At 47.8% G+C, this 25,048-nt stretch overlaps 10 protein-coding genes across 10 annotated transcripts; 6 read left to right on the top strand and 4 right to left on the bottom strand.

Annotated features, from left to right (window-relative positions):
- The first annotated feature begins 246 nt into the window (after positions 1–246).
- F5891DRAFT_992338 (uncharacterized protein) lies at positions 247–1,896 on the top strand. Its single transcript, XM_041378170.1, has 10 exons — positions 247–368; positions 428–436; positions 501–557; positions 608–721; positions 792–947; positions 1,005–1,055; positions 1,131–1,300; positions 1,351–1,373; positions 1,427–1,509; positions 1,567–1,896. Exons 1-10 carry the CDS (start codon positions 302–304, stop codon positions 1,839–1,841), a joined length of 1,005 nt encoding a protein of 334 aa, XP_041233841.1. The 5' UTR covers positions 247–301; the 3' UTR covers positions 1,842–1,896.
- On the top strand, positions 1,897–3,460 carry F5891DRAFT_1097635 (glycosyltransferase family 21 protein). The gene is made up of 3 exons (XM_041363533.1): positions 1,897–2,044; positions 2,105–2,358; positions 2,411–3,460. The coding sequence occupies exons 1-3, from the start codon at positions 1,926–1,928 to the stop codon at positions 3,427–3,429; spliced, it is 1,392 nt and encodes a 463-aa protein (XP_041233842.1). The 5' UTR covers positions 1,897–1,925; the 3' UTR covers positions 3,430–3,460.
- A 155-nt stretch (positions 3,461–3,615) lies between these two features.
- Positions 3,616–4,352, bottom strand: F5891DRAFT_937519 (uncharacterized protein; the record flags this gene model as incomplete). The annotated part of the gene is made up of 2 exons (XM_041374103.1): positions 3,616–3,925; positions 3,979–4,352. The coding sequence occupies 2 exons, from the start codon at positions 4,350–4,352 to the stop codon at positions 3,616–3,618; spliced, it is 684 nt and encodes a 227-aa protein (XP_041233843.1).
- A 627-nt stretch (positions 4,353–4,979) lies between these two features.
- Positions 4,980–9,157, top strand: F5891DRAFT_1160417 (exocyst complex component Sec3-domain-containing protein; the record flags this gene model as incomplete). Its single annotated transcript, XM_041365227.1, is given in 17 exon segments — positions 4,980–5,165; positions 5,214–5,326; positions 5,377–5,542; positions 5,593–6,479; positions 6,535–6,660; positions 6,715–6,816; positions 6,866–6,998; positions 7,048–7,148; positions 7,200–7,361; positions 7,411–7,516; positions 7,566–7,702; positions 7,750–8,015; positions 8,068–8,104; positions 8,124–8,198; positions 8,250–8,514; positions 8,564–8,709; positions 8,771–9,157. 17 exon segments carry the CDS (start codon positions 5,006–5,008, stop codon positions 9,155–9,157), a joined length of 3,369 nt encoding a protein of 1,122 aa, XP_041233844.1. The 5' UTR covers positions 4,980–5,005.
- Positions 9,157–10,261, bottom strand: F5891DRAFT_992351 (TB2/DP1, HVA22 family-domain-containing protein). Its single transcript, XM_041378171.1, has 4 exons — positions 10,098–10,261; positions 9,889–10,038; positions 9,774–9,837; positions 9,157–9,723 (listed from the first exon to the last, which is right to left on the bottom strand). Exons 1-4 carry the CDS (start codon positions 10,127–10,129, stop codon positions 9,322–9,324), a joined length of 648 nt encoding a protein of 215 aa, XP_041233845.1. The 5' UTR covers positions 10,130–10,261; the 3' UTR covers positions 9,157–9,321.
- Positions 10,262–10,676: 415 nt separating this feature from the next.
- On the top strand, positions 10,677–11,300 carry F5891DRAFT_1179780 (uncharacterized protein; the record flags this gene model as incomplete). The annotated part of the gene is made up of 2 exons (XM_041365829.1): positions 10,677–10,846; positions 10,904–11,300. 2 exons carry the CDS (start codon positions 10,677–10,679, stop codon positions 11,298–11,300), a joined length of 567 nt encoding a protein of 188 aa, XP_041233846.1.
- Positions 11,301–12,225: 925 nt separating this feature from the next.
- Positions 12,226–16,001, top strand: F5891DRAFT_992355 (uncharacterized protein). The gene is made up of 15 exons (XM_041378172.1): positions 12,226–12,514; positions 12,568–12,575; positions 12,638–12,774; positions 12,829–13,585; positions 13,640–13,766; positions 13,820–13,871; positions 13,927–14,060; positions 14,110–14,214; positions 14,262–14,333; positions 14,388–14,520; positions 14,576–14,856; positions 14,913–15,119; positions 15,171–15,237; positions 15,288–15,355; positions 15,412–16,001. Exons 1-15 carry the CDS (start codon positions 12,397–12,399, stop codon positions 15,819–15,821), a joined length of 2,676 nt encoding a protein of 891 aa, XP_041233847.1. The 5' UTR covers positions 12,226–12,396; the 3' UTR covers positions 15,822–16,001.
- Positions 16,002–16,733: 732 nt separating this feature from the next.
- On the top strand, positions 16,734–18,822 carry F5891DRAFT_1204907 (DUF1212-domain-containing protein). Its single transcript, XM_041369013.1, has 6 exons — positions 16,734–17,239; positions 17,288–17,412; positions 17,469–17,554; positions 17,610–17,802; positions 17,854–18,176; positions 18,229–18,822. The coding sequence occupies exons 1-6, from the start codon at positions 16,758–16,760 to the stop codon at positions 18,418–18,420; spliced, it is 1,401 nt and encodes a 466-aa protein (XP_041233848.1). The 5' UTR covers positions 16,734–16,757; the 3' UTR covers positions 18,421–18,822.
- F5891DRAFT_992362 (SNF2 family N-terminal domain-containing protein) lies at positions 18,403–23,158 on the bottom strand. Its single transcript, XM_041378173.1, has 9 exons — positions 22,112–23,158; positions 21,711–22,053; positions 21,434–21,654; positions 20,533–21,368; positions 19,286–20,479; positions 19,206–19,232; positions 18,958–19,155; positions 18,867–18,903; positions 18,403–18,819 (listed from the first exon to the last, which is right to left on the bottom strand). The coding sequence occupies exons 1-9, from the start codon at positions 23,021–23,023 to the stop codon at positions 18,631–18,633; spliced, it is 3,957 nt and encodes a 1,318-aa protein (XP_041233849.1). The 5' UTR covers positions 23,024–23,158; the 3' UTR covers positions 18,403–18,630.
- F5891DRAFT_992366 (uncharacterized protein) lies at positions 23,159–24,984 on the bottom strand. The gene is made up of 5 exons (XM_041378174.1): positions 24,565–24,984; positions 24,398–24,514; positions 23,760–24,348; positions 23,598–23,696; positions 23,159–23,536 (listed from the first exon to the last, which is right to left on the bottom strand). Exons 1-5 carry the CDS (start codon positions 24,892–24,894, stop codon positions 23,529–23,531), a joined length of 1,143 nt encoding a protein of 380 aa, XP_041233850.1. The 5' UTR covers positions 24,895–24,984; the 3' UTR covers positions 23,159–23,528.
- Positions 24,985–25,048: the final 64 nt, after the last annotated feature.

Consider the following 25,048-nt stretch of genomic DNA (forward strand, 5'->3'; position numbering starts at 1 on the left):
CTGTTGTTATCACCGCTTCAGGCACTCTAGTCCGCGTTTAGTGTTGTAAACGATAGACATCCTCTATTCATCGCGCGACTATAGTATACAAATCATCTCGTCTTCGATGTAAGAACGTGTCTAAAATGGATGGGAGCGGCGGAACTGATGGGGGCAAGCCTCACACCAGTGCATTCGTGTCTTGAGGGGCGAGTTGGGACAGGGGAGTCCCCTTTGACTAAAGAAGAATTGGGCTTACAAAATACCCATTAATGCTATATCTACTAATATCAGGTTCCCTGCGCATGTACCTAACATAGACATGTCTGTTACCGTTATACCATCAAAGCCAGTGCCCGCCGAGTTATCAGGGACTTTCAGATTCATAGGTGAGTTGAGAATTAAGTCTGGCATCCGCTGGTCGTATTGATATGGCTAATCATCATAGACATCGGAGGTGAGGAACCATCGACTAGGGCAGTACTCAATAATAAGACGATTTTGATGTTCGCGTCTAACAGTCAATCTGACGGATGCTGTATTTCATGGCATTCACCATGGCAAAAAAAAACACGAAGGTCCGTCGTGAACTTGAATGTTTCTGCACCGTGCTAATAGTCATTTGCAGACGACTTTGAAGCAATGCTGGATAGGTCACGGCTAGCTGGTGTTCAATCTATGGTAATCACAGGCGGAAGCCTTCGAGAATCAGAAACTGCGCTGTCTCTTGCTGCCCAGCTTGGTTCGCACCATCTTGTAAAACCAGATTTATTTGCACCCTGACGTTATCGTGTGCTGCCTTACTTTACAAGGCTTTTTTGCAACAGTGGGATGTCATCCAACCCGTTCAAAAGAATTTGACGAGTACCCAGGCGGTCCAGAGGCCTACCTTCAGGCGCTGGACAGCCTAATAAATGCAAATCTCCACGGTCAAGGCAGAGTTGTTGCTATTGGCGAGTGTGGCTTGGGTATGTCTAAATGTTACACGATATCTGCACGCAAATCATTGCTATCGAGGTCATCAGATTACGATCGTACGCATTTTGCACCGGAAGACGTACAGCGAAGACACTTCCGTATGTGTGGAACAGCGGAACCCTTTTGTTTCAAGCTAACTGTTGTGTGCTGGGTGATACCTTGTATCGGTACAGGCTCACAGCTATTTCTTGCCAAGAAGTACAAGTTACCGCTGTTCCTTCACTCTCGTGCAGCCCACGAAGACTTTGTGAATATTCTTCGTGAGGAAGGTTTCGGAGAGGATGGAGAGAGAAAGGGAGTTGTTCACAGTTTCACAGGTTCAGTTGAAGAGGTCATCGAACTCGTGAGTTCACAGTCCATCATCCTTCAAATTGCGCTGACTCTGATGCACAGATGGACATGGGCTTCCACATAAGGTGTGGTTTTAGATGGTTGACATTGGATTTTGACACTGATTATATCACATCAGTGTCAACGGGTGCTCCCTCAAAACAGAGAAAAACCTGCTAGCTGCAAAGGCAATTCGACCGGACAGGCTTTTACTTGAAACAGGTCAAATTTCGATGACATTGCAGTTGTGGAGGGTGCTGAAAAATGGTTTGATGTCAGATGCTCCTTGGTGCTCCATGACTTCAACACATGCGTCAAATACCTTGCTAGAAACGCTTCCGATGTCATTAAAGTCAAAGTATTTCCCTTCCAGCACTAAATTACCGTCGTTCATGATGGGCAAGCCAGTGAAAGGTAGAAACGAGCCCAGTGCGATTGGAGGCGTTGCATGGGTCATACACAGGCTCAATGAAGGAGTCCCGTTCGAGAAAGTGACCGAAAAGGTGTACAAGAATACCATTGAGCTATTTGGCCTAGACGAGCTTCAGGTATAATCAGAAACAAAATTACCCTAATTTTTGGTTCCGTAATTATGTCATACACTCTGCTCTAAACACTCAGGCTGTAACACAGTATCGATGGAAACTCAGTCGGGGCCTGACCATACTTCCTCGTTGTTTGCTATCATCTTTGCTGTCATCGGGCTCGTGTGGTATGTAGTTTTATGGAGTATCGGTCTCCTGGGATGTAGAACAGGGTGAGCAATTGTGTTGCTTACTACTGGACGACAATCGTCACTAAAGGACTTTGCCAACAGCCGAAAAAGGTACCGTATTCGACCGCGGTCTCCACTTGCAACGGCGCCGCCAGATTCTGTTCCTGGTGTATCTATCCTGCGACCACTGAAAGGCCTGGATGCCAACTTATATGAGAATCTCGAATCTACGTTCACGCAAGAATACCCCAATTTCGAAATCATGTTGTCCGTCGCTGATGAGCAAGATCAAGCTCTTCCAGTTGCGAGAGATCTTATTTCTAAATACCCCAGGGTTACTGCCAGGATAATAATAGGTCAGTTTACCTGTGAGCAATGTTGACAGCTCAGCTGAAGAAAGCAATTCAGGAGAAGAGGTAGTGGGAGTTAACCCGAAAGTAAACAACCTCATTCGTTCATATCGTGAAGCTACCCACGACATTCTCTGGGTCATCGATTCAGGTATCTCGGTTGCACCTGGCACACTTGCGCGCTCCGTTGACTTACTCGAGTCATCCACGCACGCAAGACCTCCCAAAAAGCGCGTTGCGCTCGTGCATCACGTCCCATTTGTATCTGCTCCAGAGGGGTTTCTCGGTTCAAGAATTGAGGAGGCATTTCTCAATACCAATCACGCGAAGATGTATCTCGCAATCAACACTGTGTCTATCGAATCTTGCGTTGTTGGAAAATCAAACCTCTACCGGCGGTCTGATCTAGAGCGCGTAAACGGTTCACTGAAGCCTCGAGCGCACACGGAATCAGACGACGACCAAGATTGTCCTCGCGGCCTTGCTGCGTTTGGGAAATTCTTAGCCGAAGATAACATGATTGCCAGTGCTTTATGGCACGAGCTGGATCTCCGCCATGATTTATCGTGTGACGTGGCGCATAATGCAATCGGGATAATGTCCTTGTCGGACTACGTGTGGAGGCGAGTGCGCTGGATTCGTGTGCGCAAGCACATGATTCTTGCGGCAACAATCATGGAGCCCTTTACCGAAAATATTGTCGCCAGTTCCATCGCTGCTGCAAGTTTGCGGTATCTTTTCGGCGTTCCAATATGGCTTTTTCTCGTGGCTCACCATGCAGCTTGGCTCTGGGTAGATTTAGACGTTTACGAGTCACTCGCTGGTCATCCTCTTCCAGCAGATAGACGATGGTCATTCATCACTGCATGGTGCCTGCGCGAACTTCTAGCGTTGCCAATCTGGTTCTTGGCTATGCTAAGTAACGAGGTGATTTGGAGAGGGAAGAAATACGAGGTATTACGAGCGGGAGAAGTCAAGGGGACGTCGGGCGATGGTAATCACAGGGGATTATTTACTCGGTGGAGGCAGCAGGATTCTCACTATCAGCCTTTGCCAAACAATCATTCAGATACTTGATCCATGTGCTTGTTTTGGGCGTTTGTAGCTAGATCATGATTGGTTATTGTTTATCATTAACGGCGACCATATGATAACAGGTACGTATACCCACGATTAGAATGTACAGAAAGCGTCTGAGTACTACAGCTGCATACAGTAAGAGTGAGGGATGATATATGATGAAAGGTAATAGACAGTGGTCGGCTATGAGGGTATAGCCACATCAGGCTCAGATTCAACGAGAGCTGCCATCGCTTCTTCTTGACTGTGCTTTGCAAGAAGACGGAAATTGTAAATCATGACCACCTCATCAAAGAAGGTATCGGACCAATCTTCTGCCCTACATGAATTCAGTGCAGCAGTGCGCAAACGCAAATCACGTCCGTCGCATGTGATCTTGCATAAAGATGCCTCGAGACTGGCAGGAGCAGCGGGCTGAGGTGTGTGTTGCCGCGAATCTCTAGCATCTTTCTGCCGTTGATTGGAAAACCAGTTCTTAACTTGGTGATATTCCCTATGAATGGCAATATTAGGCAATACGGCAACAATGAGACATTGACAACGAACCTGTTTATGATGACCCCTAGCTGGGATACCCAAGCTTCGTCAGGGTATGGGGTGATCTCATCATAAACCATCTGCATTACGAGGCGTTGGCGTGAGGTTGCGGGAGTCTTTCCGGTAGATGTGATTGCCAACGCGCGTTTCTTCAGTTCCCGCACTCTAATTTCTCTCTCGCTTTGAGCACGGGCGGCAGATTGTAAAAATGCTTGTTTATATGCTTTCTTCTTGAGATTGTCTTCGGAAGTAGCCCCATGACGTGATGTGATAGCAGAAACGGAAGCGGGCTTGAATCGCAGCGGTGATCCCTTGCTCGTCGTGACTCGTTTCCTTAAAGTACGTCGCGGAACTGACTCCTCTGAAAGTACGAGGGCCTCCATGGGTGGGTTCGCAGACTCCACATCCATGCCATCATCTGCTGAGACATCTAGAGACGGTTCCCGCGACGAGGATGACGAGACGGGACTATTGACTGCAGATCCATCTTCCTGACCATCAAAGGAGGAAAGATTGTCACGGAAAGACAGAGTGGGTGAATTTGAGAGTGCTGTTGTAGACGAGCCTGTGTGTGATGTGTTCATCAGCGATCTGTTTGCAATGGTGTACGGGATATAAGGGATGAACTTGTCTCGGTTATTTACGAGAGAGAGATGAAGAGATACCTGCCTGAAATAAATACCGACGCTTGATCCACTGGCGTTCGGTGCAGGTAAGACAAACCTTCTTATTGTAGTGCCGCTGTGGGGAGTGGTCCAAACCAGATATTGTTTCGGAGGGCAGATCGTTGATGTTTGAGAAAGGAATGACTACTGCTTGTATGACAGATGCCGCTATGGCTAAGTCTATGGGGACCAGACGTCCTTACTCTTGGCTGAAGTCGATAGTAAAGGGTGGTCGGTAGCCGGAACTCGCCTTCTTGACTCTCTTATGTGTGGTCCTTTTCTGGATTATTGAAGCCTTTAGTCAATAAAACCAAACAACCACTTTCACGAATCAATTAATAATTTAGAGAGACGAGGGGACTCTGGCAGCAATGTCCGATCATGATCACACAAAACAACGCATAATCGCTTCAGTATTCGATAAGCGCAACTCAGGTGCTGCGATTAAAGAGACATATGTTGGTCACATAAAGATATGGGAGGATGCAGGAGAAGATTCTGGGAAAAAGCCGCGCTATATCTTGCTGTCACGTATGTCATTATCATCTGTCTTCTGGGGTTACTTCAACAGTTATTCAGAGGGTAGCGATGGAACTGGTTTCCTTCACAAGTCGAAGCTGAACACAAATGGCTCATTCTCCGTAGGGAAGACATGGAAACTCTCCGAGTTGCGTGGTATAGAGGTTTCGAATGTACGTATAAACATAGAATAAGCATAATCACACACCTGACAATTACGCAGCCAGCATCCTTCAATATCACACTGGCTCGTACATATAAATGGCAGACGGAAAACCATCTTGATCAAGCAAACTTCATTTCCGCGGCAGTGAAACTGTTTTACATCGTCACAAATGGCACTGGTACACTACATCTGGTCGGAGTGCGACAAAACGAGCCAGGTCCTGGTAAGATGACTGGGTCCTCACCCACGCTTGCTATTGACCCTTATTACCAGCCAATGGAGCATCTGAATCCTCGGAAACTCAGGTCACTCAAGCACCGCAAACTGACTTGAACGTAACTCCTGGGCCAGCGAGACGACAAGCTGCAACTTCGCGAGCGGGAACACCACAGCCAGGTATGCGTACGGAGCTCCCTACTCGCACTCAAGTTGCAAGACCTCCATCCCGTGCTCCTTCTCCTGCTGGTTCCAATATTAGTAATCCACCTCAGAATAATTCTAATTTAGGCGTAATCCGACCCCCTTCCCCATCACCAGCCTCTCAGCTACAAGGGCAACCGCAGATCGCTCCATCCGGTCTACCAAGTTCACTTCGACCGCGAGTTATTCGCCGTCTATCCAATGCAACACCACCACAAAACACTTCGTCGAATGGTGTGCCAGCAAACCTTGTACCAACTCGTGCGCCTCTCTCTGCGTCGCCTCTACGTACTCCCAAAGAGATATACCCTTTCGCTGCATCTCGCCCTTCTGCTGAATTTGTCCACGCGCCGAGTCCGCTTTCAGCCACCCCAGCAGTTGCCCAGCTTCCTCGATCAGAGTCCCCGATTTCTGTTCGATCTCAAAGATCTCAAAAGCTGCCTTCAAGCAAATCCATACCTACCCCAGAACCTCCGCAACCTCGCCGGGAACATAACAATCGGGTATCATTCTTTGACCCTCTTAATCAAACTGCTTTGGACAGGCTTGTAGCAGGAGATTACCCAGATAATGGGAGTGTAGGTGAAGAGGAGACCTCACAGGCTACAATGGCGAGTGTAGAGGAGATGTTAGAGGGATTTGAGTGGGCCAGCGATGACTTATTTGGGAAAAAGAACGCAAAGGGGGCAGCAGACTTGGTCGAGGCCCGTCTGCTAGACGAGCTAATAGCCCTTGAGAAGGTGAACCAGGCTTCCGAGAAGCCTCATGTTTCTTAATTACTAACTCATATTCTAGGCCAATGTACACTCTTTCGTGGAGTCCGATGATCGTGTGGCTTTAGTCATGAATTTCCTGGATGAAGCTATCACTGAAGTCGACGCAATGGACAGCTTGATTTCATCATACAAAATTCATTTGAACGTACGACCTTGTCATCAAACCGGCTGCATCACACACTAAAATATATGACCACAGGCCGTCGGGGACGATATCTCGTTCATACAATCTCAGCGGCGCGGCTTACAGGTTCAGACACAGAATCAACGCGCTTTGTTGAGCGAGCTCGAAAATCTCCTTGTACGTTCTTCCGAATCTGCCACCACACATTATACTGATGCCAGGACAGCAAACTGTCCAAGTAGACCGTGAAGTACTGGTGACACTCACTCAGGAATCCCTTGAAAAGGCATCCGGGATACATAAATTAGAGACAGCGGCCACAGAACTTTATAAAGCTCTCCAAGCTGGTCAAGACACTGGTATGTTTGTATCTTTTGGCGTTTGATCCCAAGGTTTCATTGTTCGCAGACATGGCTGCTACCATGGAGCGATTAGACGAATACAGGACCCACAATGCACAGTTCTGTAAACGTATCTATGACTATCTATCAATCATGTCTGTCGCACAGGTTAATTGTTTATCTGTGGCCATAAATATGATACTTATATTCCGTATGTAGGCGGAAATTATCCTGGATGGGAACAATGGGATTACCAAGCCTGGTCGAGGACGCCCGGTTATCAAGAGTCACCAAGGCATGGAGACATACCTCGGTCGTTACGCAGGACTGCTTCTCTACTTGAAGGAGATGGATGAGAGTGTATATTCAAGATTTTGTGGGGTAAGGGAATTCCAGTACCTGCAACTCCTATTGACGGATTTATCTCAAGGCATACTTCTCGGCCACCAGTGAACTTCACAAAAAACAGATGGGGCATTTACTCTCGATTTACGCGGGATTGCTGAAGAAGACACCAGACGAAGATGCTGACCAGAGTTTGTGATCGACCCTTTTCAAGCATTTTTTTGGCTCATATTGAGATAGACTTTGGGTCGGCTAATGAAAACAGTCAAAAGGCATCAATTCGTCGTGCTGGAACCATTGTCCGTTCGCCTATCGAGGGACGAAAAGATCGAAATAAAGACAGGGAGAGGCAGATGGACGAGTATCGTGCACCAGAGGTGCGCTTATGTCTGATCCAGCTAGTCTTGACTCACAACAGTATCAGGCTCTGGGTCTTATTTTGGAGCAAATTGCCCCTCAAATCTACCGGGAAGGAGACTTCATTGCAGATTTCCTCCAAATCAATGATGCTGGTCTTACGTTTGCTGATTATGCTGGGCTGGACAATTACTTCAGGCGACAAGCTGCGCGAAGCGCAGGCTTGAGCCAAACAACCATGAAGCTCGCACGTGGTGCCATGGACTTAATTTTCGGCTTTTTACCTGCCGAGTTGAAGCAATGGATTGACTCCGCTATTGCCAAAGATACGCTGTACGTATTGCATAATTTTCCCATGGAGAAGTTTTGCTCACTCCGCCGGTAGTCAGGTGGTCGGAGTCCTAGTTTGCTTGGAGCGCTTTGTAGCAGGATGCGGATGAGCGTGATAATGCGTTCTTTCTGCAAATGCTGGAAAAGCAGCACACTAGGCTCAAGGGATCCTTCGATCGTCATATCGTAAGCCGTTATTTCTATTATTAATTGCTGCTGCTCACGACAAGTTTGCAGAATCAACAGATCAAGATGATCGAGGAAACTAAACTCACAAGCAAGAAGCGAAAAGGGGTTGCTCATTTCGTGAAATACTTCCCGATCTATGTCAGTCGTATTGAACAGCAACTAATTGGCGCGGATGGTTTGGAGATCAGAGCCAATATTGATCTAGCTTATGAAAAGATCGTGCACAGCATGTTTGAATGTCTTAAGCACATGGCTACCCTAGACGGTGATGATGAAGACAAGGGCCAGCTGAATTACCATGTGCTGCTCGTTGGTAAGTGAGCTGATACACCTCCGATCGTTTGTTAAAGGTCGGCTTGCAGAGAATATGCACTACTTTGTTGCGGAAATGTCTCAGCTGGATGTAGGCTCGGTTTCTGGCTTCCCGAAACAAGCGGAGGCGATTTACAATGAAAACCTGAACGCCTATGTCAAGATTGTCCTGAGACGACCTTTCACAAAGATCATCGTACGCAGTTACTTCCTCATTCTTATTCATCACCACTTTTCTGATTTTGCCTTCTACACAGGACTATTTCGACGGCATTGAACGGTTGCTCACGACTACTGCCCCGACAGAAGTCTCAAAGAACAGCAACTACAACAGATCCTCGCTAAAGAAAGTCGTCAAGGAGTTCGATGGCAAAGACATCCGCAAGCATATTGATGCCCTATTCAAGCGCGTTGAGAAACATTTTACTGAAGCTGAAGAGAAGGCGACAAAGGAAGAAAGCAGCGGTATCGCTCCTGGCACGGTCATGGTCGGCGTGTGGAAAACTTGTGAAGAGGAATTGCAAAGAATGACAGAGAACTTCAACAGGCGGATCTCGCAATGTTATGCAGACAGTGGCGTCTCACTGGAATATACTCGTGCCGACGTTGAGACGTCCTTTAGGCGCCACAGGCTTGGATCATAACTTATTTTGCAGTACTAATCACGAACCTGACATTTTGGATGCACATTGTATAGTACGCACTGTCTACCTTATACACATACCACCCATTCTTGTTGAAACGATAAGATAAGAGATAAAAAGAATCCTTGTTTGATAGACTAGAAATACCTCAAAAAAATCAACTTTTAAGTGGACTCTGAGAGTGCCTCAGGAGCCTGTCTATCGTCATGATTGACGCCAGCACCACTGGCATACGTAGCCTGCTTCGCAGCAGCGTCGGGAGAGGAACTAGGTTTTGTGAAAGACTTTGATAATCCTCCCATAACGGCAGGACCATAAGTTGTCCAAAGCCCCTTCACTGATTCGAAGGAGTAGGGCTGTTGTTCAGGCTGACCCTCCCTCGCAGCTTGAGGTTGTTTAGTTAGAGTCTGATTCAAGATGGTCCACAAAAGGTCAATGAGCATAGAAATGCGCGACTGAAGGAAACCAAGGACATTGTTCTGAGCAGAAGCAATGCTGGAATCCAACTCCGCCTCATTCTTGGAGCAGAAGGGTTCAAGGTAGGTTTGGTAAATGTAGGTCGAGCCCTGTCTACCCGTGAAAACCTAGATAAGGACAACGGGAGATGACTACGGACCTGGATTTGCGGGAGAGATAGATAGAGCAAAAAAAGGGTTCGTGTTTCCCAATAGAATGGCAACCTTAAACGCCAAGTAGTAGGAGTGAATAATGTTGAAAAAGTGAAAACTTACCATGATACGAATGTGCCTATGGTCGACTCGATCGCAATAAAGGCTCCAACTACAGCCCAATACATTGAAAGGCCCCGGAGGTCACCGGACAAAGGAGAGGAGAGCGCCTTGTAGGTAGAATAGCATGGCAGTAAGAACGCGAACCACGCGCTGAAATGGAAGCATAGTCAGTGTATTTATGGTCATGATGAGTCGACAGATATCATCACCAAAGCAGATGGGACACCATAGACATCAACATTATGAATTCCTCTCCAAACTTCAAATGCCAGGCGGTCGACGATGATCTTGGTCACAAACTGTTATTGGAATGACTTGTAAGCACCGGACAGAAGAAATGATACTTGGTATCACAAGTCCAGATGGATTGATCAGGATCAGAAGCACTACCACTACTGCGGCCACGTACATTCTCAAATGCCACGGAGTTGAATCGCATACGTGGCTTTATGTAATATCGCCCCTTTTAGTTGCAGTAGTTCAACCGCGAACTCAACTCAAGCATGCCTCGAGGTCCTCGCATGCATGCGAAGCCAAATTTTATGTCATAGTAATCCACCCTTAGACCTTTCAACTGCAGCCAAAGAGTCCACAAAGCAGTGGGTCATTGTTCTGCCCAGAATGGCGAGGACTAAGCAATAGACTGTCCAATATCCACATCTCCAAAGCGGTGGGCCACAATCCACAGGAGGCTTGATCAATAGTATATATACCCTACATGAAGGAAACTGGTTGGTACCATTATCTTCAGCCAGGCAAATTCTTCCAACAAAACTCGAGTCACCACTATGAATTCTCAAAGCAAAAGATCTCATCGTACTTCTCCCTATAAGGTCAAAAACGCCCCCAAGAAGAAATATATGACACATGAACAGCTTAACATCCTGGAACCTTACTATGCCAAAAATAATCGCCCTACGCAGGATGATATCAAATCACTAGCTGAGGAGATCAATGTGTGAGTTGGATGCTTTCACAGAGTGCGACCACGCGAACTGACCAAATGGCTGCATAGTCCAGCCGTGAAAGTTTACAATTGGTTCAATAATCGGCGCGCCAAAGAGGCCAGACTACAACGGAACTCATCGCAATGCCTCTGGAACATGAACGTCGATGGTACCGCTGATACGACCGATTCGGATCACGACGATCACGAGCACGAGTCGAGTGATATCCAAGGTACCCTAGACCAAGGGGGTCTCAACAAAGAAACCGATTACCAAGAAGCCTACGCCTATGTAGCGACGATGGCAGAAATGTCACCTGAGGAACTCGATACGCAGTTCATCGAGCAAGAAGCTGCCCGCGCCTGTGTCTTGGCCATGGCCAAGATGACACCAAAGGAAATCGATGCAGCATTCATTCTGAGCAACCTCCAGCGACGAATCATTGTTCATCCTCCCAAAAAATGACAAAGCAACGTGTTTTCGAACGTATGACTGGCCCCTACATTGGTACTCGATCGGCGCTGTATAGCTGCCATATAATGACTGATTACTTACCTTATTATTGATACCCAACATAAATATGACGTACTTATATTGGCCCCAGCATGCACTGTGAGGAAGTTCTCCATCTTCTAGGGCTCACCATAGGGTCAGCGACAAAATCATCATTTGAAAGATTCTAGCGGTACCCCGATTATCCGCTGCTTGGTTTATGGAAGTCTTGACATCGGAAATGAACCAACGATTACTGGCTCCGAACTAGAAGGTCCTGTGGTAAAACCTCGGACTCACCGACTGCTGGCAGAACTTGAAAAGGCCCTCTGAAATTGAGTCAAAGTTCTCACAAGTTACGAGAAAACCGTCCGCGGTAAGAACCACAGAAATGAGTATGATTTCACCACAACAGCCTAGTGCTACGGAACATCTAGCTGGACACTGTAGGAGCCGATAGAAGCTAGGTACCACCGCATTCCAGGGGTATCAAATTCGGGAGGAGCACAAGTAGGGTCACTCCACTCAACGAAGTTGAGCAGGGCGCAGCCTTGACTGCATAGATACGTGAGGGGGAATTTCCGACGATATCAGAAGCGGCCAATTATAGCCTGGTGTCCGCAGTCGGACATGTTCGTTTGAAAACTAAGCTGATTGACCTGAAAAGTGATATTTCAATGATATGATGGATGCAGGATGCACGGTCAATGAGTCAATTGTTATTGGAACGACGATAGTAAAGGGAATTAGTAGGGTGGCATGGGGATGATATCAGATGTGGCTGCCATGGTCGTGGGGAGTAACCTCTTCGAAGGACGGTTTGTCCATTTACAGAATTGATTTTGTATCGAAAATTATCTTTTATATTTAGATTTTTGCTATTTATTTTTATTTGCTGTCAGCGCCGATATCGTACCAGTAGATGAAGTTGAACAACGTCGCATGTGGCAAGGTAGTCTTCGTTGAACGTACGTGTTCGGTTCGGTATCGTTTCTTACCTGGAAGCTTTTTCTATCTGTCCTGGTATTAAATCAGCCTATACAATACTCCACCAGTGCACACATCAATCATGGATCCTGCCTCAAGTGCTAACTCTGTGCTTCACAAGAAGCATGATGACGATTCTGACAAGGCTAATGACAAGCGGGATGTCAAGCCAGTCGTGAAGACCCTTAATCGTGTTCCCCGTATGTTCAATTAAGTTCTTCATGTATTAGATCTCCCTACTGACTCGATACAGGCGCCTGTGTGAGCACGCTCCGGCTTTCCAAGTTCCCGATGCATGCTGACTTATGCCATTAAATGAACAGAATGCTTGTCGGAAGCAGAAGATGCGCTGCGAGGGTGCAGATAATCCACCATGTAGACGTTGTCGTCATGCAGGACTCGAGTGTCTATTCGAAAAGCCTACCAGAGAAGCAACTCTCACGGGCGAGGCAGGACTTGAGTCAGTCAACTTCGCTCTATGACTTGTCATGATTTTTTACTCATAGCATCGTAGGCGTATACGAAGTCTAGAAGCTCATGTTGCTGAGATACGTTTCACTCAATCGTCGATACAGACTACTCTTCTCGAGATCGTCGGCCACCTTCGAGGCGCTACGCCGTATAATAACCGCTCTCCCTCGACGTTCTCACAAGCGCCCTACAATACACAGTCACCAACAATGCAATCCATGGGATCTTCCCCAATGTCTTCTGGCCCAAATGGGTCCCATGTGGGTGAACCAAGCATTCACAGCGTACAGGCAGGGCCTACCACCCCCACAGTCTATCATCCTAACCTCAACCATGGATCTCTTCCACCGATGTTAAACGCCCCACCGCGTCATTCGAGGAACTCTGTATCCCATGGTGCATTGGTATCGGTTGGCCAACCTTCTGGTCATGGAGAGTACCACCCACCACAACTTCCGCCCTCAAATACAAATACAACTTCACCGACCCAATCATACGGTTATTCCCCTTCTGGGCAAGTTTTACCCCCATTTTCCACGTTGCAAGAGATCGGTCGTACAACCTCACAAGTATCTATACCTGGTCGTCATGAATCACATCACCAAAGGCAAATGCAGCGTGTCCACAATGTGCATTCACCTTCAGGATCTAAACGCACTGCTCCATCCTCGTCCAATCCCACCAGTGCGGACTCGACAGATATTGATGATGACAATGGAGAACTACCAGCTTCTGGCCTAGTAGCGCCATGGGAAGTTCTAAGAGGTCTAGCCGACGTGGCTATTGAGCGAGCAGCCAAGGTCAGTGATTTTACCGTTGCACACCCACTGTGCGTGAACTCCTATCGCATATAGGAAAATGGCGAAGGAAGCAGTGAACCACAGAGCAGAACCAGAACGCCATCTCCTGAGCGAAAATCTAGGCCAATGAAGAGGAGAAAGATCCGTCATCGGTCCTTCCGTGGTTTGACGTTCCCGGATGGTAATGTTTTCTTATCCACTTGTACAACTGATTCTCAACATTCAAATGGGCAGTTGTCACAACGAACATCATCTCAGAACAAGAAGCCCGTGAACTGTTCAGAATGTGGTTTTATTTCTAGCCTATCTCCTTCATGCTACGTAATAATGCCGTTATACAGATTTTATGCCGGATGTTCCACTTTTCTCCCAGTATTCGATTGCCAGGTGGACACATTCGAACAGCTCCATGAACGGTCACCGTTCGCTGTCGACGCCATTTGCACAGTTGCTGCTCGCGTGAGGGATGGTGGAGGTAACTTGCTGACATTATTTTATTATTAGCTTATCTTATTATCTATCAGGAAACGCAAGCGAGACTTACACCCGATGCTTGGAAGCAGTCCAAAATATTTCGTGCGCCACGTTGTTTGCTCCGGTAAGCCGCGTAGAAGCTGTGCAAGCGATGAGTGAGTGCGCTTTCTGTGACATCCAAATTGAATTAATCGTATGAAAGTTCTTGTGTCCGGGTGGTCGGATAACGGTTGGCTCAGTGGCGGTCACGCAGTTCGCATGGCCATGGAACTTTGTAAGAAAAACATCCACTGCAAAAACGAATATCTGAGCGTTTTACTCTTTTTAGCACTTCACAAAGCTTGGCCAAAACTTTTGAGGCGCATGCAAAACAAAACTAAAACTACCATTGACGGTTCGGAAGACCGCGACCTCGTTGTTGCATCCCGAACTTGGTTTTGTCTGTATCTCTTCGAGCATCAGTGCGTTTACGGACGGCTTCAAGTACATTTCCCGCTCACTGATTGCATATCAAAGATTATCCTATGGTACAGGACGTCCAGCAATTTTAAAGGATGATGAAAGCATATGGCAATGCCGTTTGCTTCTACAGCACCCTTTAGCAATTGAGGATGATATGCGCTTGGTCTCGACTGTTGAGCTTATGGCTATCCGCGAAAGAGTCCACAACAAGCTGTCACCTTTTGAACGGCCTGTCGATGAAGGCACCTTTGGAGTCATTCAACAGGCTGACTCCGAGTTCCGAAATTGGTATAAAACTTGGGACCATGCTTTTTCGCAGAAGTATGAAGATGCAGGTGCGATCCAACTGTCAGGAACCACCTCTCACTTGCCCTCCTGACTCTTCGTCAAGCGTTTTACCGCCAAAGTTTGCAGATCCAACAACTGCATGCAGAGTTGTTCCACAATGCGACTGCCTTACGTGGTATTAATGGTCCAGAGGATGTTCAGAAGATGCCAGCCGCCCAAAGAGAATTGGCAATACGTTCAATACGCACTGCTCGCCAGGGCCTTGAAATCACAGTCAACTCGCCGTCGTATAGCGAAGGCATGAAATATGGTTGGCTCTTGTTATTTTATCTTGTCAGCATGCTAAGCTCACATGAAATAGCCGTTCACTATACACATGCAACTGCAACATTTGCAGCGTCGTTCTTGCTGCGATTAGCACGTCTTTTGTAAGTTGCGCGCGATGCAAGCGGTGAATAATGCACTCACGCCATCTCAGCCCGACTGATTGTGATATGCAAGAAATACGGTCGCAGGTCGAACGTCTCGCTGGCTTAATGTCTCAAAGTGAGTCCTGTCGTACCTTACTGTCAAAACACACACATCAACTGCTTCTTTGGCAGTCCCTGGCAAGCGTTATGCCATCACGCTTCAGCTGATGCTGAAAAGAGCGAAGAGGCGCAAGGCGGCATCAAGCTCCCGCTCCCCCAAGATACCTAGGGAACCCCCTCGAAACATGTCTATGGTGATTGACATGCAACAGAATGTGCACATGAGCCCTGAGAATTTTTCTCACAAGTATGAAATCGCATATTCGAGTCCTGAAGCCGTGCAGCAGATGCAAATGGGCATGATGCCGCAACAGACCGCCGAGGTCGACAACATCTGGCGTGGCTTTGAAATGACATCGAACGAACAACTTCCAGTGTGGATCTCTGATCAGAGCCTGGGTGGTAACTCATTCTCCCAGCAAGGCATGGATGCATTTTTGCTGCCTGCTGACTACCTACCTCCTGCCCCTCAGATCTGGTAGTGGTTCTCACGATCTACCAACGTGCTGTTTTTATGGTTGTCGTGATTCTTTATAGGTTTTTGTCTATATGTTGTACGATTGTAAGTTCCTATCTGTTTTCGCGTGGTTATATATATTTCCAGTATTCTTGTATAGCTCTTTCATCGCTACTGAATCGATCGGTGTGCTTTTGGACAACTATCCCCGGCTCAGGCTGGACTGAATTGAAAGTAAGATGTGGGATATGGAAATTCGAGTGGGGTGCATTCACGACCATCGGACTGGATCAGAATGTCTGAAGGTATAAATGCAGAAGTCCCTGATGCACGGTCTTCACAACCACTTTTCGTGTATATAATGTACCCCACTGTTACTCCAGAAGCACGCAGGCGACCCGTATGTCATGAACGACTCCCCCATCTTGCTGGCATTGGCCTTGCGAGAGATTCACCTCGATCCTCACAGCAGTCGACTGCTAGCTCAACTTGGCAGCCCACTGATGAGGCGATGTCAGTTCCCTCATCTCAGCATACCAAGGCCAGGGAGGAAGTTGCTGCTGCCGAAATCAGCCGTACCTTCAGCGCATTGGAAGACGGAAGAACTCCACCTAAGCGAAGGCGCTCCGTCATGGACAAGCTAGTCCCTTTCGGTCGACGTCCGCAAGAAGCGCTTGATGAAGAGATTTTTAGTGATATGAAGACCTCTAATCCGGCGAGCCGGAAAACGAGGGGGTCCTCGATCAGCGGGGATACCAGCACTGAAGCCAAGCAACCCAAGCGGCCTTTGGGAGGGGGAGGTCCAAACAGCTTCTATCAGGGAGCCAAGCTTCGTGCCAGCGTGATCAAGAGCAAGCGGCCTTCCGCGATAACAAAACACGTTCAAGGTGAGCCTCGGAAGAGTATTATACCTGCCAACCAATGACGGTCTCGTGTAGATATTGATAAGCGTCGTGCTTTCATGCTCAAGCTCGCCAAGTGCTTGCTCGCGTTTGGTGCTCCATCCCATCGGATCGAGTCGCAGTTGGCTACTGCTTCCCAGATCCTTGATGCGAGAGCCTCATTCGTCCATATACCGAATATCATCATCGTTACATTTGGTGATGAAGACATGACATCCGTGGAGACTCATTTCGTGAAAGCGAATGGACGGATTGCGCTTACCGCGTTGCAAGGAGTCCATATTGTCTATCGCAAGGTTCTTCATGACAAGATGACCGTCGAAGAAGGCACCAGGCGATTGGCTTCCATACTCTCCGCTCCCCCGATATATTCATTATTGGTACGCTGCTTTTTGGCCTTCGTATGCGGTTCTACTATATGCGTCCTTGCATTCGGGGGATCGGTCATTGATATGGGCATCAGCGGAGTTTGTGCCTTCGTCTTGCAATATCTAGGCCTCAGCACCGCGACAAAGAGCGCGACGTACGCAAATGTCTACGAGTAAACGATTTCTTCCTTTGTATTCGCTTAGTTTGACAGTTTAACTAGGATATCAATCGCCATCATCGTGTCTTTCGTGGCTCGGGCACTCGGCACCATACCAGGCAGGTTGTTCTGCTACAACGCCATAGCATCTGCTGGGGTGGTGTTGATCCTCCCAGGATTTACTATCCGTAAGTGGCTGACTTGTGCTATCCACCACTCACTGCGACAATTCAGGTATTACTAGTCATCAGTGCACTAGAGCTCACTTCTAGAAATGTTCTATGTGGATCCGTAAGAATGGTCTATGCGATCATCTACACTTTGTTCCTGGTACGCCCTATTCGCAATTGTGTTTTGTAGCTTCACTTCTCAAATCCACAACCAGGGGTTCGGCCTGACGATAGGCTCCGATCTTTATCTTGTACTCAACAAACATGCCCGACATAATTTAGATAAGACCGAAGCAGAGAGATATACAATATATCACGGGACTTTTCACGCACAGAACGGCACGTCTCCCGTCCCAGGAGGTGCCATCTTCGGTTTTGCTCAAACCAATGACCCCCATATCGTTAATGGTATTAGATTTGATCGTTTAGGCTTCAACTCACACTGACCCGACCTGAAAGGGTGCTACAGGGAGCCCAGTTGGCCATGGTGGAGAAAGGAACTTCCCTGGTGGACGCTCTTCTTCCTCGTCCCAGCGTATTCTCTTTGCTCGTCTTTGTCTAACTTGCAGAGATTGCGCAGCTGGCAGCTTCTGGTTATGGTCCTATTTGCGTGCTGTGCTTTCGTCGCGAATCGACTCTCAAATAACTATCTTCCTGGCAAAAGCGACATCATTTCAGCTTGTGGGGCTTTGGTCATTGGGATCTTGGGCAATGTGTACTCGCGAGTCATGCGTGGAACCGCTTTTACGGCCATGGTCACCGGTGTCTTGTTCCTTGTCCCTGTAGGTCGGCCTGAAATATGCTTTGTTTGTGCATTCAACTAATATCGAGCAGTCTGGTATCGGTCAAGGTGGTGGCCTGCTCTCCTCTGATGAGACATCGTCTACTCAGCAATACTCAGCTGGACTTCAGCTCGCCATACGGATAATAGAAGTGGCGATTGGAATAACAGTTGGTCTATTTGTAAGTCAGATCTTCGTATATGCCCTGGGAAGAAGAAAGAACGCTGCACACTTTGCTTTCTGATATCTTCCAATTAAACGCCATCTATCTATGTACACATATCATGTTGTAAACACTATCGCAGTAATTCGAATCGATGGCAGGCCAAAACGGAGAAGTGAGATTCGTGAATCAAGGTGTTCTAGGGATTACATGAAGTTTGTTACGAGTAGGAAATTAGTACAGGTATTCCAAGAGTGTTCCAAAAAAAGAAACATGAAAGGTTTAGATAAGTTACGCTGCGAAAAGCTGATTCAGCTCTTCCATGCGTCGTTGTAGCATGTCGGCTTTGCTGAAGTTCTGACCCAGAGTCATGTTGGCCAGCTCGGTCTTCTTGCGCTGTACTTCCAGAAGGCGATCTTCGATGGAATTCTCGATGATGAGCTTGACCGTTGTTACAGGGCGTGTCTGCCCTAAGCGATGCTATGACGAGATAAGTGGACTGCAACGAAAGACGTGAAAGGACTCACAATCCTGTCCACTGCTTGATTCTCGACTGCGGGATTCCTGCGAAAAGCTTGAGCAACACTTGAATCACAGGAATTATAAGGATGAAGTTACCAATATGGGTCCATCAAGTACACACGTTGGGCGGCAGTCAAGTTCAAACCCACTCCTCCGGCCTTCAAACTGACTAGAAGGACTTCACATCCAGGGTCATGTTTTAATGCTTCCATGGCACGGGTACGGTCATCACGTTTCATTGTACCATCGAGACGATCATAGCGAATGCCAGCAGTCTCCAACGCGTCTTCGATCCTAAACTCGGGTAAGCCAACACACCACTTTGCGAAATTGTAATGACACACTTATCTAGCATTGTTGTCCATTGGGAGCTAGAATACAGAGATAAACTGTCAGATCCATTAAATGAGAATTAGACACATACAAGACAACAGTCTTGATTACGCCATCATCGAGTTTATTGCCTTCATTATCCACCATTTCCACCTCAATCGAATCGGGGTCGTAATTGACAGAATGTGGATTTGCCCGGGAGAATTGCATAAGGTCCCCGAGTAAGGCCTTGACTTTGGTGGACGGATGGAAGTTCTCAAGTGCAACACCTTTGGTTCGCTTTTCTCGCTTGGCTGGCTTTTTCTTGACGCTGAAGTCAACTGGCGAGCAATCAGGTCGGACTCGAACTGCATCTTGTGGTAAAAGACCAGTCTGGCAAGCCGAGCAAGAACGACGGATATCGGTAGGAACATCTGGCCAACCTGGGCATACACACTGACGGTAGCATCCCAGGCAAAACAGATGCTGACAGCGGGTGAGGACGAGTGACGGTGCTGATGGACTACTAGCTCGCGTAGGGGCACGGGAACCGGAACCTTTAGTCTTCCTTCCTCGCTTCGGTGCCGACGGACCATCCATATCCATGACACCAACGTCCATCTGCCCCTGCTGATCAGAAGACATACACAGCTCTTCTCCACATTCAACGCATTGAGTTGTAGCTGCCTCCCGTAGCAAGGCAACGATCGCAGCTGCACGACTAGGATTGAGACCTTCCTTCCCAATGGCAGCGGCAATGTCTTCGTAGCTGGTGAGGTCCATGTTCTGCATATCTCCTAGTGGTCCTTTACCCTCCACGAGCTCGAAGTGGTCGCAAATCTGTCGAAGACGTAAAATTTTCTGGAGGATGCCAACGTAGTTCTTCATGACTTCATTTTTGTTGGAAAGCTCGTTGAACTCGGCTTTAGACTCCAAGAAGAATTGGTCGTAGATGGTCTGCTCATGCGGATCAAATTTCAAATACCGGAGTTCATCGCGACGTGGGGGGAGATGGAGTATTCGACGGCCATCAGAAGCCTTTGACTCCTTTGTTCGCCTCAAGGTAATGCACTTCATGATCGTCTGAAGACGTGCAACACCCAACGACTGCCCATACTTGACTGGAGTGCCGATGAACTCCGTCCAGATGTTCTTGTCATCAAAAGGCTCCAAGCGCAGGAACTTGATGAGTGCATACACATCATCGAGCTTGTTCTGAACGGGAGTCCCCGTGAGGCATAATCGGCGGTCTGCCATCAAATCGCAAGAGGCACGACTGCCAACGGTCTGGGTTTCCTTAATCGAACTGAATATAACAGTGTTAATCGTGATACACGAGAAAATTATGCAAGAACGTACTGAGCTTCATCAAGCACGACACGAAACCAATGTATAGTCTGCAGAGCACTAGACGCCTCAGACGCACCAAAGCTCGAACAAGATTTTTTCCTCTTCATTCCTGCTCGTTTTTGTTTCGGCAATTTGAGTACTTGATTACCGCGTTCGTCAACGTCGACCCCACCGTACCCGTCACTGCTACCATCGTCGTCATCCTCGGCTTCTACATTCGCCATCTTCCGATTTTGCTTGGAGTATTCTGATGCTAAGGTCGCATACGTAGTAATGACAGCATCAAAGTCTGCAAGGAATCCTGCGTCTGGTCGTCGGGAATTTCCATGATATACGTAGACACGAAGAGGACGACCTTCGCGTTTTCGACGAGGTGGCTTCGTCTCCACTTTGGTCTCGGCCTGAGAAGATGGAGGGGAATTATTCTGTAAGGAAGACAACGTGGCGGCCGAACAACTCATCCCACCGCCACCGACCACAGTAACTTCTCCTCGCCAATGCTCGCGAAACTGATCTTCCCAATTCGACACGGTGGAAAGAGGGCAAATAATCAATGTCGCCCTACTTTTCGCTTTGATACGACATGCTCTAGCGTATTCAGCTTCAGCCTTATCCTGGGCCTTTGCTGCCTTCCCTTTGCCCTTGACGGAAAATGATGGCGAATCAACCTCCGGTATTCCCCACACACTCCCTGCGAAGTGAGCAGCAGTCAAGGGATCCTCCAACATACTCCGCTCCGGAGGAGGCGCGGGTGGAGGCGGTAAAGGCGTAGCAGCAAATGCATGTGCTGAATCGAGTGTCGCTGCAATAAGGGAAACGCAGGTAATCGTCTTGCCAAGACCCATCTAATCGGGAGACAAGGCACATTTCGTCAGATAGGGTAGAGATAAAGGGCGTAGGGCAAACTGACATCATCAGCGAGAATAGCACCTTTGGCTTCTTGAGGTTCTTGAAAGACCTCTTTCTGCGTAACGATATGAAACCATGATGATTGACCGGTATGAAGATCGTTCCGTGGCTGCCACAATGACGAGTAACGACCGTCTGCGCAGCGTTTCTCCCGCTCCCGCTCGAGTAAAAAAGTGACCGCCTTCTTTTGATGAGGATACAACGTGGTTCCTATGTCATTAGCTTTCGAAGCCAGTCAGATAAAGACGAGGACCACAGAAAACAAACACAACACTAACTAGGCTCTGTCTCTGCTAATTCGTCTCCACTTTTTAGACTCTTAAAGAGCTCATCAATTTGGCTTCGTTGTACTTCTAATGTTTTGCCAGAAACCATGGGGGCATTCCAACGAGGGCTATTTCCTCCTGGACCAGCATATCCGGATCTTGAAGGAAGCATAGAACGATGCCCCCCTGGTGGTGGAGCATGCGGGTTACAATAGTGATAGTTCATGAGGCGCGAGATATCATATGGGCCAGAGGGGTGGTCAAGCATCAGACCACATGATTGCAGATAACTGCCGACCACAGCGATATTGCCTTTCGGCGTATAAACCAGCATCTGGAGAGGTAGTATAGGAAGCTTGGCGGAGCGAATGAGCGAATGCGAGGTTCGTCAGGAAGAAAGGAATGTTGCTTACGTTTGGCGAACCACGCCGCACCTTTGCATCTAAGCGGATCAAGCCCTTACCTAGCATGGGGCCGAGATCTGTAGCAACCTTTTGTTCGACCACACCAAAAGCCTCCCCTTGAGAAGGTTCGCCCGACAATGTTTTGCTACTAGGCGTCTTGATATGTATCGTCTCAGTTGCACCTGCCCTCTGAGGATTGTGTTCATACTGCAAGCGGACGTTTGCCCACTCGATTTCATTAGGTAAGTCTTGGCCTTGCAAATAGGACACGGGGTATAGAACGAGTGCGGTGACTGTGAGTTGTCCTATGCAGACTGGAGTCTTGGGATGCAGATCATCCGGCAACGCAGAAGACATGGGCTGTTGGCGAGGCCGAGGACTAGGAGGAGGTGATGGAGAGTCGGTGAGATCAATGACCTGATGATTTGAAGGCGGAACAGATGAAGATGGTCGACTTGGAACAAGAGGGGGTAAGGTGCGAGCACTGCCTGTAATTGGCAGTTGAGTAGACGTATTCCGTGGTGCTTGCGATGGACCAACAAAAACGGGACGATAGCTGGAAGATTGTAGGTGAAGCGGTGGCGGCGACGAATTAAAGGATGTCTGGTCAAGTGGTGAAAATATGCTGGGCTTCATTGGAGGAGAATGATACGCGAGCGGCAGTTGATTTGGAAGAGAGTATTTAGCATAAGATTGCTGGTGTTCAGCTGAATGCACTGGATCATAGAACATACTCGGCCTGGGCGGAGGGGAATGATAATCGGTTGTTGGGCGCTTCAGGCTGCCAGAATTGAAAACGCTCTCAGAAGAATTGGGTTCATCGTCATCTAGGGTAAGGTCAATATGATTTGACTGGCTATATGAGTCAAGTGATAAAGTCTGAATGTTAGGCGATGATCCCGATGGTGCATGCGTCGCCATTGTGCATGACAATGAGGAAGAGAGCGTTCCGGATGTCACGGACGACGAGTAAAACAGTAAGCGCGAAAGAAGCTGTCCAGTTTAAAGATCATGTCGCAAGAACACGTGACCCTGATTGATTCAGTTATCCTTTCTCACGCTTACTATGCCTCGGGCTATCAGTCAGCCGCCGGTATCTTCCGTACTTCCTGACGCGAACAAGATAATAATTAGACTCCATCCACCGTGGTCACGTTGGTCCCTACTATGTAATGCTCGTACAGATAACCCCTCTGTACTTGATTTAGCGTAGTCCATCCACAGTAAAAACTATGGAGAAGAAGCAATACCTGTTCGCCACTCTGTTCCTACAAAACTGCCGGAACACAGGACGTCAGACAAGTCATATATCTTATAATAGTGCTGTTCGGGCACACAGCCATATGCTCCGGTAAGAGTCCGTGGTTGGAACTTGCCCGAATAGCACTGCTATGAGAAACGCCTAGTACCCCTGCATCTGATGGCGCTAACCTCCTGTAAAAAGATGGCAACTAAGGTCGAACGTCAACCAAACAAGGATAATGATCACACTTACGAGGTGCCCATCCCATCTCGTAGTAAGCCTGTCTTGCAGCTTGTTCTTTAGCTTGCTGCTTAGTGTCGCTGCATCCTTTACCCTTCTCGATCCCATCAACTAGTCCCACAATCAATTATTAAACGCTATTTCAATATATAAGATGACGTTACACGTGCTCACCAACGCAAGTCACGTTCCATTTTCCGGCATGGGGAGGACCCACTAGTGACGCTGGGTAACTGACGCTCACACCACGTTGATGAGCTGTTTGATTGAACAGTGGTAGGAATGCAAGGTGAGGTTGAGCAGGGGCCAACGGATTTGGAGGTGAGATCCTTGGGGGAGACGGCGGTCGAGCCAGAGGTGGCCGCAAACTTGAATACGGATTATAATGGGTAGGTTGAGGTAATTGCGAAAAATTGGTCCGCGGGTGTATAATTGGTGGTGGCAGTGGTTGTACTGAGAATCGTGTTTGTGGGGGCGGCTGCTGAGGCGAAAAACGTGACGGCAGTTGGTAAACTGGTGGAGGAGGAAATGATGGTAACGGTGGTGGAGGAGCAGAAGGCTCCTCTACTTTGATTCGTTTTGAGGTGGGAGCAGGTGACGAGGGTTTCGAAGTTATGGAGGCAATATCAACATCCATATCGTGATTGTCGTTCAGTATCGTAGTGGACAGTCGAAGGAGGCCGCCTATCCACTCGTGCACTGTCTGGAGCCCGTGCTCGAGGAACACGGCTCCCAGATAGGCATTGAATATTAGGCGCCCTTCCTGGACCTGGATCAGAATTGAATGATGTGCATGAGGAATAAGTGAGTACCTCGGGAGTCTGGAGGGATTGTAGACACCTGGGGTCATAACGAAGCTCCTCTCGCATCCGGTACAGTTTTGACCAGATATCAATCGTTTCGTTAGTCAAGAGTTGTGCTCGTTGTACCTACTCCAAAGTAGAAGCTATCATGAACATTCAGAAAACATACGACTCACCTCAATTTGATGCACTGTAAGCTTGGGTTTTCGGAAGAAAAGTAGTTGCGTTGTCATCATCTCTAAAATATTGTGGCCAAGGACTGCCAATCGCTCGTTGTCACGAAACTGTGCATTGCACGCCAGTCGGAGAGATCTGTGAGTGAAGACTTCAAGAATAATATGCCCTGTAAGCTTTGGAAGGTCAGGTAGCTCCTCTGGCATTGCATCGATGGTCTGTGAACGATTTCGTTTGAGGGTATTATGTGGCATTCCGAGGCCAGGTTCAGGCGTTGATTCCATGGCGAAAAGTGCAACACTGTGGCCACGAAGACGAGGAGGCAAAGACATTAATAATTACAAGATGTGCAATGTTTGTCCGAGGTGAATCGAAAAAGATCTTCGTGGCTCAAGATGGTGGTTGTGTTGCGTGGTCAGAGTGGGTCCACAACCTATATTTAGTAGTCAGCTCCGGTAGTCAGCTGATGAATGTTAACGTTTTCAA

The sequence above is a fragment of the Suillus fuscotomentosus genome (assembly GCF_016647785.1).
Source record: "Suillus fuscotomentosus strain FC203 chromosome Unknown F5891scaffold_1, whole genome shotgun sequence".
Classification (NCBI taxonomy): Eukaryota; Fungi; Basidiomycota; class Agaricomycetes; order Boletales; family Suillaceae; genus Suillus; species Suillus fuscotomentosus.

Coding starts and splice junctions, on each gene's coding strand:
- F5891DRAFT_992366 (XM_041378174.1), bottom strand. CDS start 24,894: ATGTCTTTGCCTCCTCGTCTTCGTGGCCACAGTGTTGCACTTTTCGCC. Junction 24,515..24,564: donor TTACAGTGCATCAAATTGAG/GTGAGTCGTATG, acceptor ACTTTGGAGTAG/GTACAACGAGCACAACTCTT. Junction 24,349..24,397: donor AATCCCTCCAGACTCCCGAG/GTACTCACTTAT, acceptor ATCCAGGTCCAG/GAAGGGCGCCTAATATTCAA.
- F5891DRAFT_992338 (XM_041378170.1), top strand. CDS start 302: ATGTCTGTTACCGTTATACCATCAAAGCCAGTGCCCGCCGAGTTATCA. Junction 722..791: donor GTCTCTTGCTGCCCAGCTTG/GTTCGCACCATC, acceptor TTACTTTACAAG/GCTTTTTTGCAACAGTGGGA. Junction 1,301..1,350: donor TTGAAGAGGTCATCGAACTC/GTGAGTTCACAG, acceptor TCTGATGCACAG/ATGGACATGGGCTTCCACAT.
- F5891DRAFT_992355 (XM_041378172.1), top strand. CDS start 12,397: ATGGATCCTGCCTCAAGTGCTAACTCTGTGCTTCACAAGAAGCATGAT. Junction 13,767..13,819: donor TGGTTTGACGTTCCCGGATG/GTAATGTTTTCT, acceptor TCAAATGGGCAG/TTGTCACAACGAACATCATC. Junction 14,521..14,575: donor CTGTATCTCTTCGAGCATCA/GTGCGTTTACGG, acceptor TGCATATCAAAG/ATTATCCTATGGTACAGGAC.
- F5891DRAFT_1097635 (XM_041363533.1), top strand. CDS start 1,926: ATGGAAACTCAGTCGGGGCCTGACCATACTTCCTCGTTGTTTGCTATC. Junction 2,045..2,104: donor CTCCTGGGATGTAGAACAGG/GTGAGCAATTGT, acceptor CTTTGCCAACAG/CCGAAAAAGGTACCGTATTC. Junction 2,359..2,410: donor TACTGCCAGGATAATAATAG/GTCAGTTTACCT, acceptor AAAGCAATTCAG/GAGAAGAGGTAGTGGGAGTT.
- F5891DRAFT_1204907 (XM_041369013.1), top strand. CDS start 16,758: ATGCTCAAGCTCGCCAAGTGCTTGCTCGCGTTTGGTGCTCCATCCCAT. Junction 17,413..17,468: donor CCTCCCAGGATTTACTATCC/GTAAGTGGCTGA, acceptor AGGTATTACTAG/TCATCAGTGCACTAGAGCTC. Junction 17,555..17,609: donor TCATCTACACTTTGTTCCTG/GTACGCCCTATT, acceptor ATCCACAACCAG/GGGTTCGGCCTGACGATAGG.
- F5891DRAFT_992351 (XM_041378171.1), bottom strand. CDS start 10,129: ATGTTGATGTCTATGGTGTCCCATCTGCTTTG. Junction 10,039..10,097: donor ATGGTGTCCCATCTGCTTTG/GTGATGATATCT, acceptor CTTCCATTTCAG/CGCGTGGTTCGCGTTCTTAC. Junction 9,724..9,773: donor TATCTCTCCCGCAAATCCAG/GTCCGTAGTCAT, acceptor ACGGGTAGACAG/GGCTCGACCTACATTTACCA.
- F5891DRAFT_992362 (XM_041378173.1), bottom strand. CDS start 23,023: ATGGCGACGCATGCACCATCGGGATCATCGCCTAACATTCAGACTTTA. Junction 21,369..21,433: donor GTGCTATTCTCGCTGATGAT/GTCAGTTTGCCC, acceptor TCTCCCGATTAG/ATGGGTCTTGGCAAGACGAT. Junction 19,156..19,205: donor TGGACAACAATGCTAGATAA/GTGTGTCATTAC, acceptor ACCCGAGTTTAG/GATCGAAGACGCGTTGGAGA.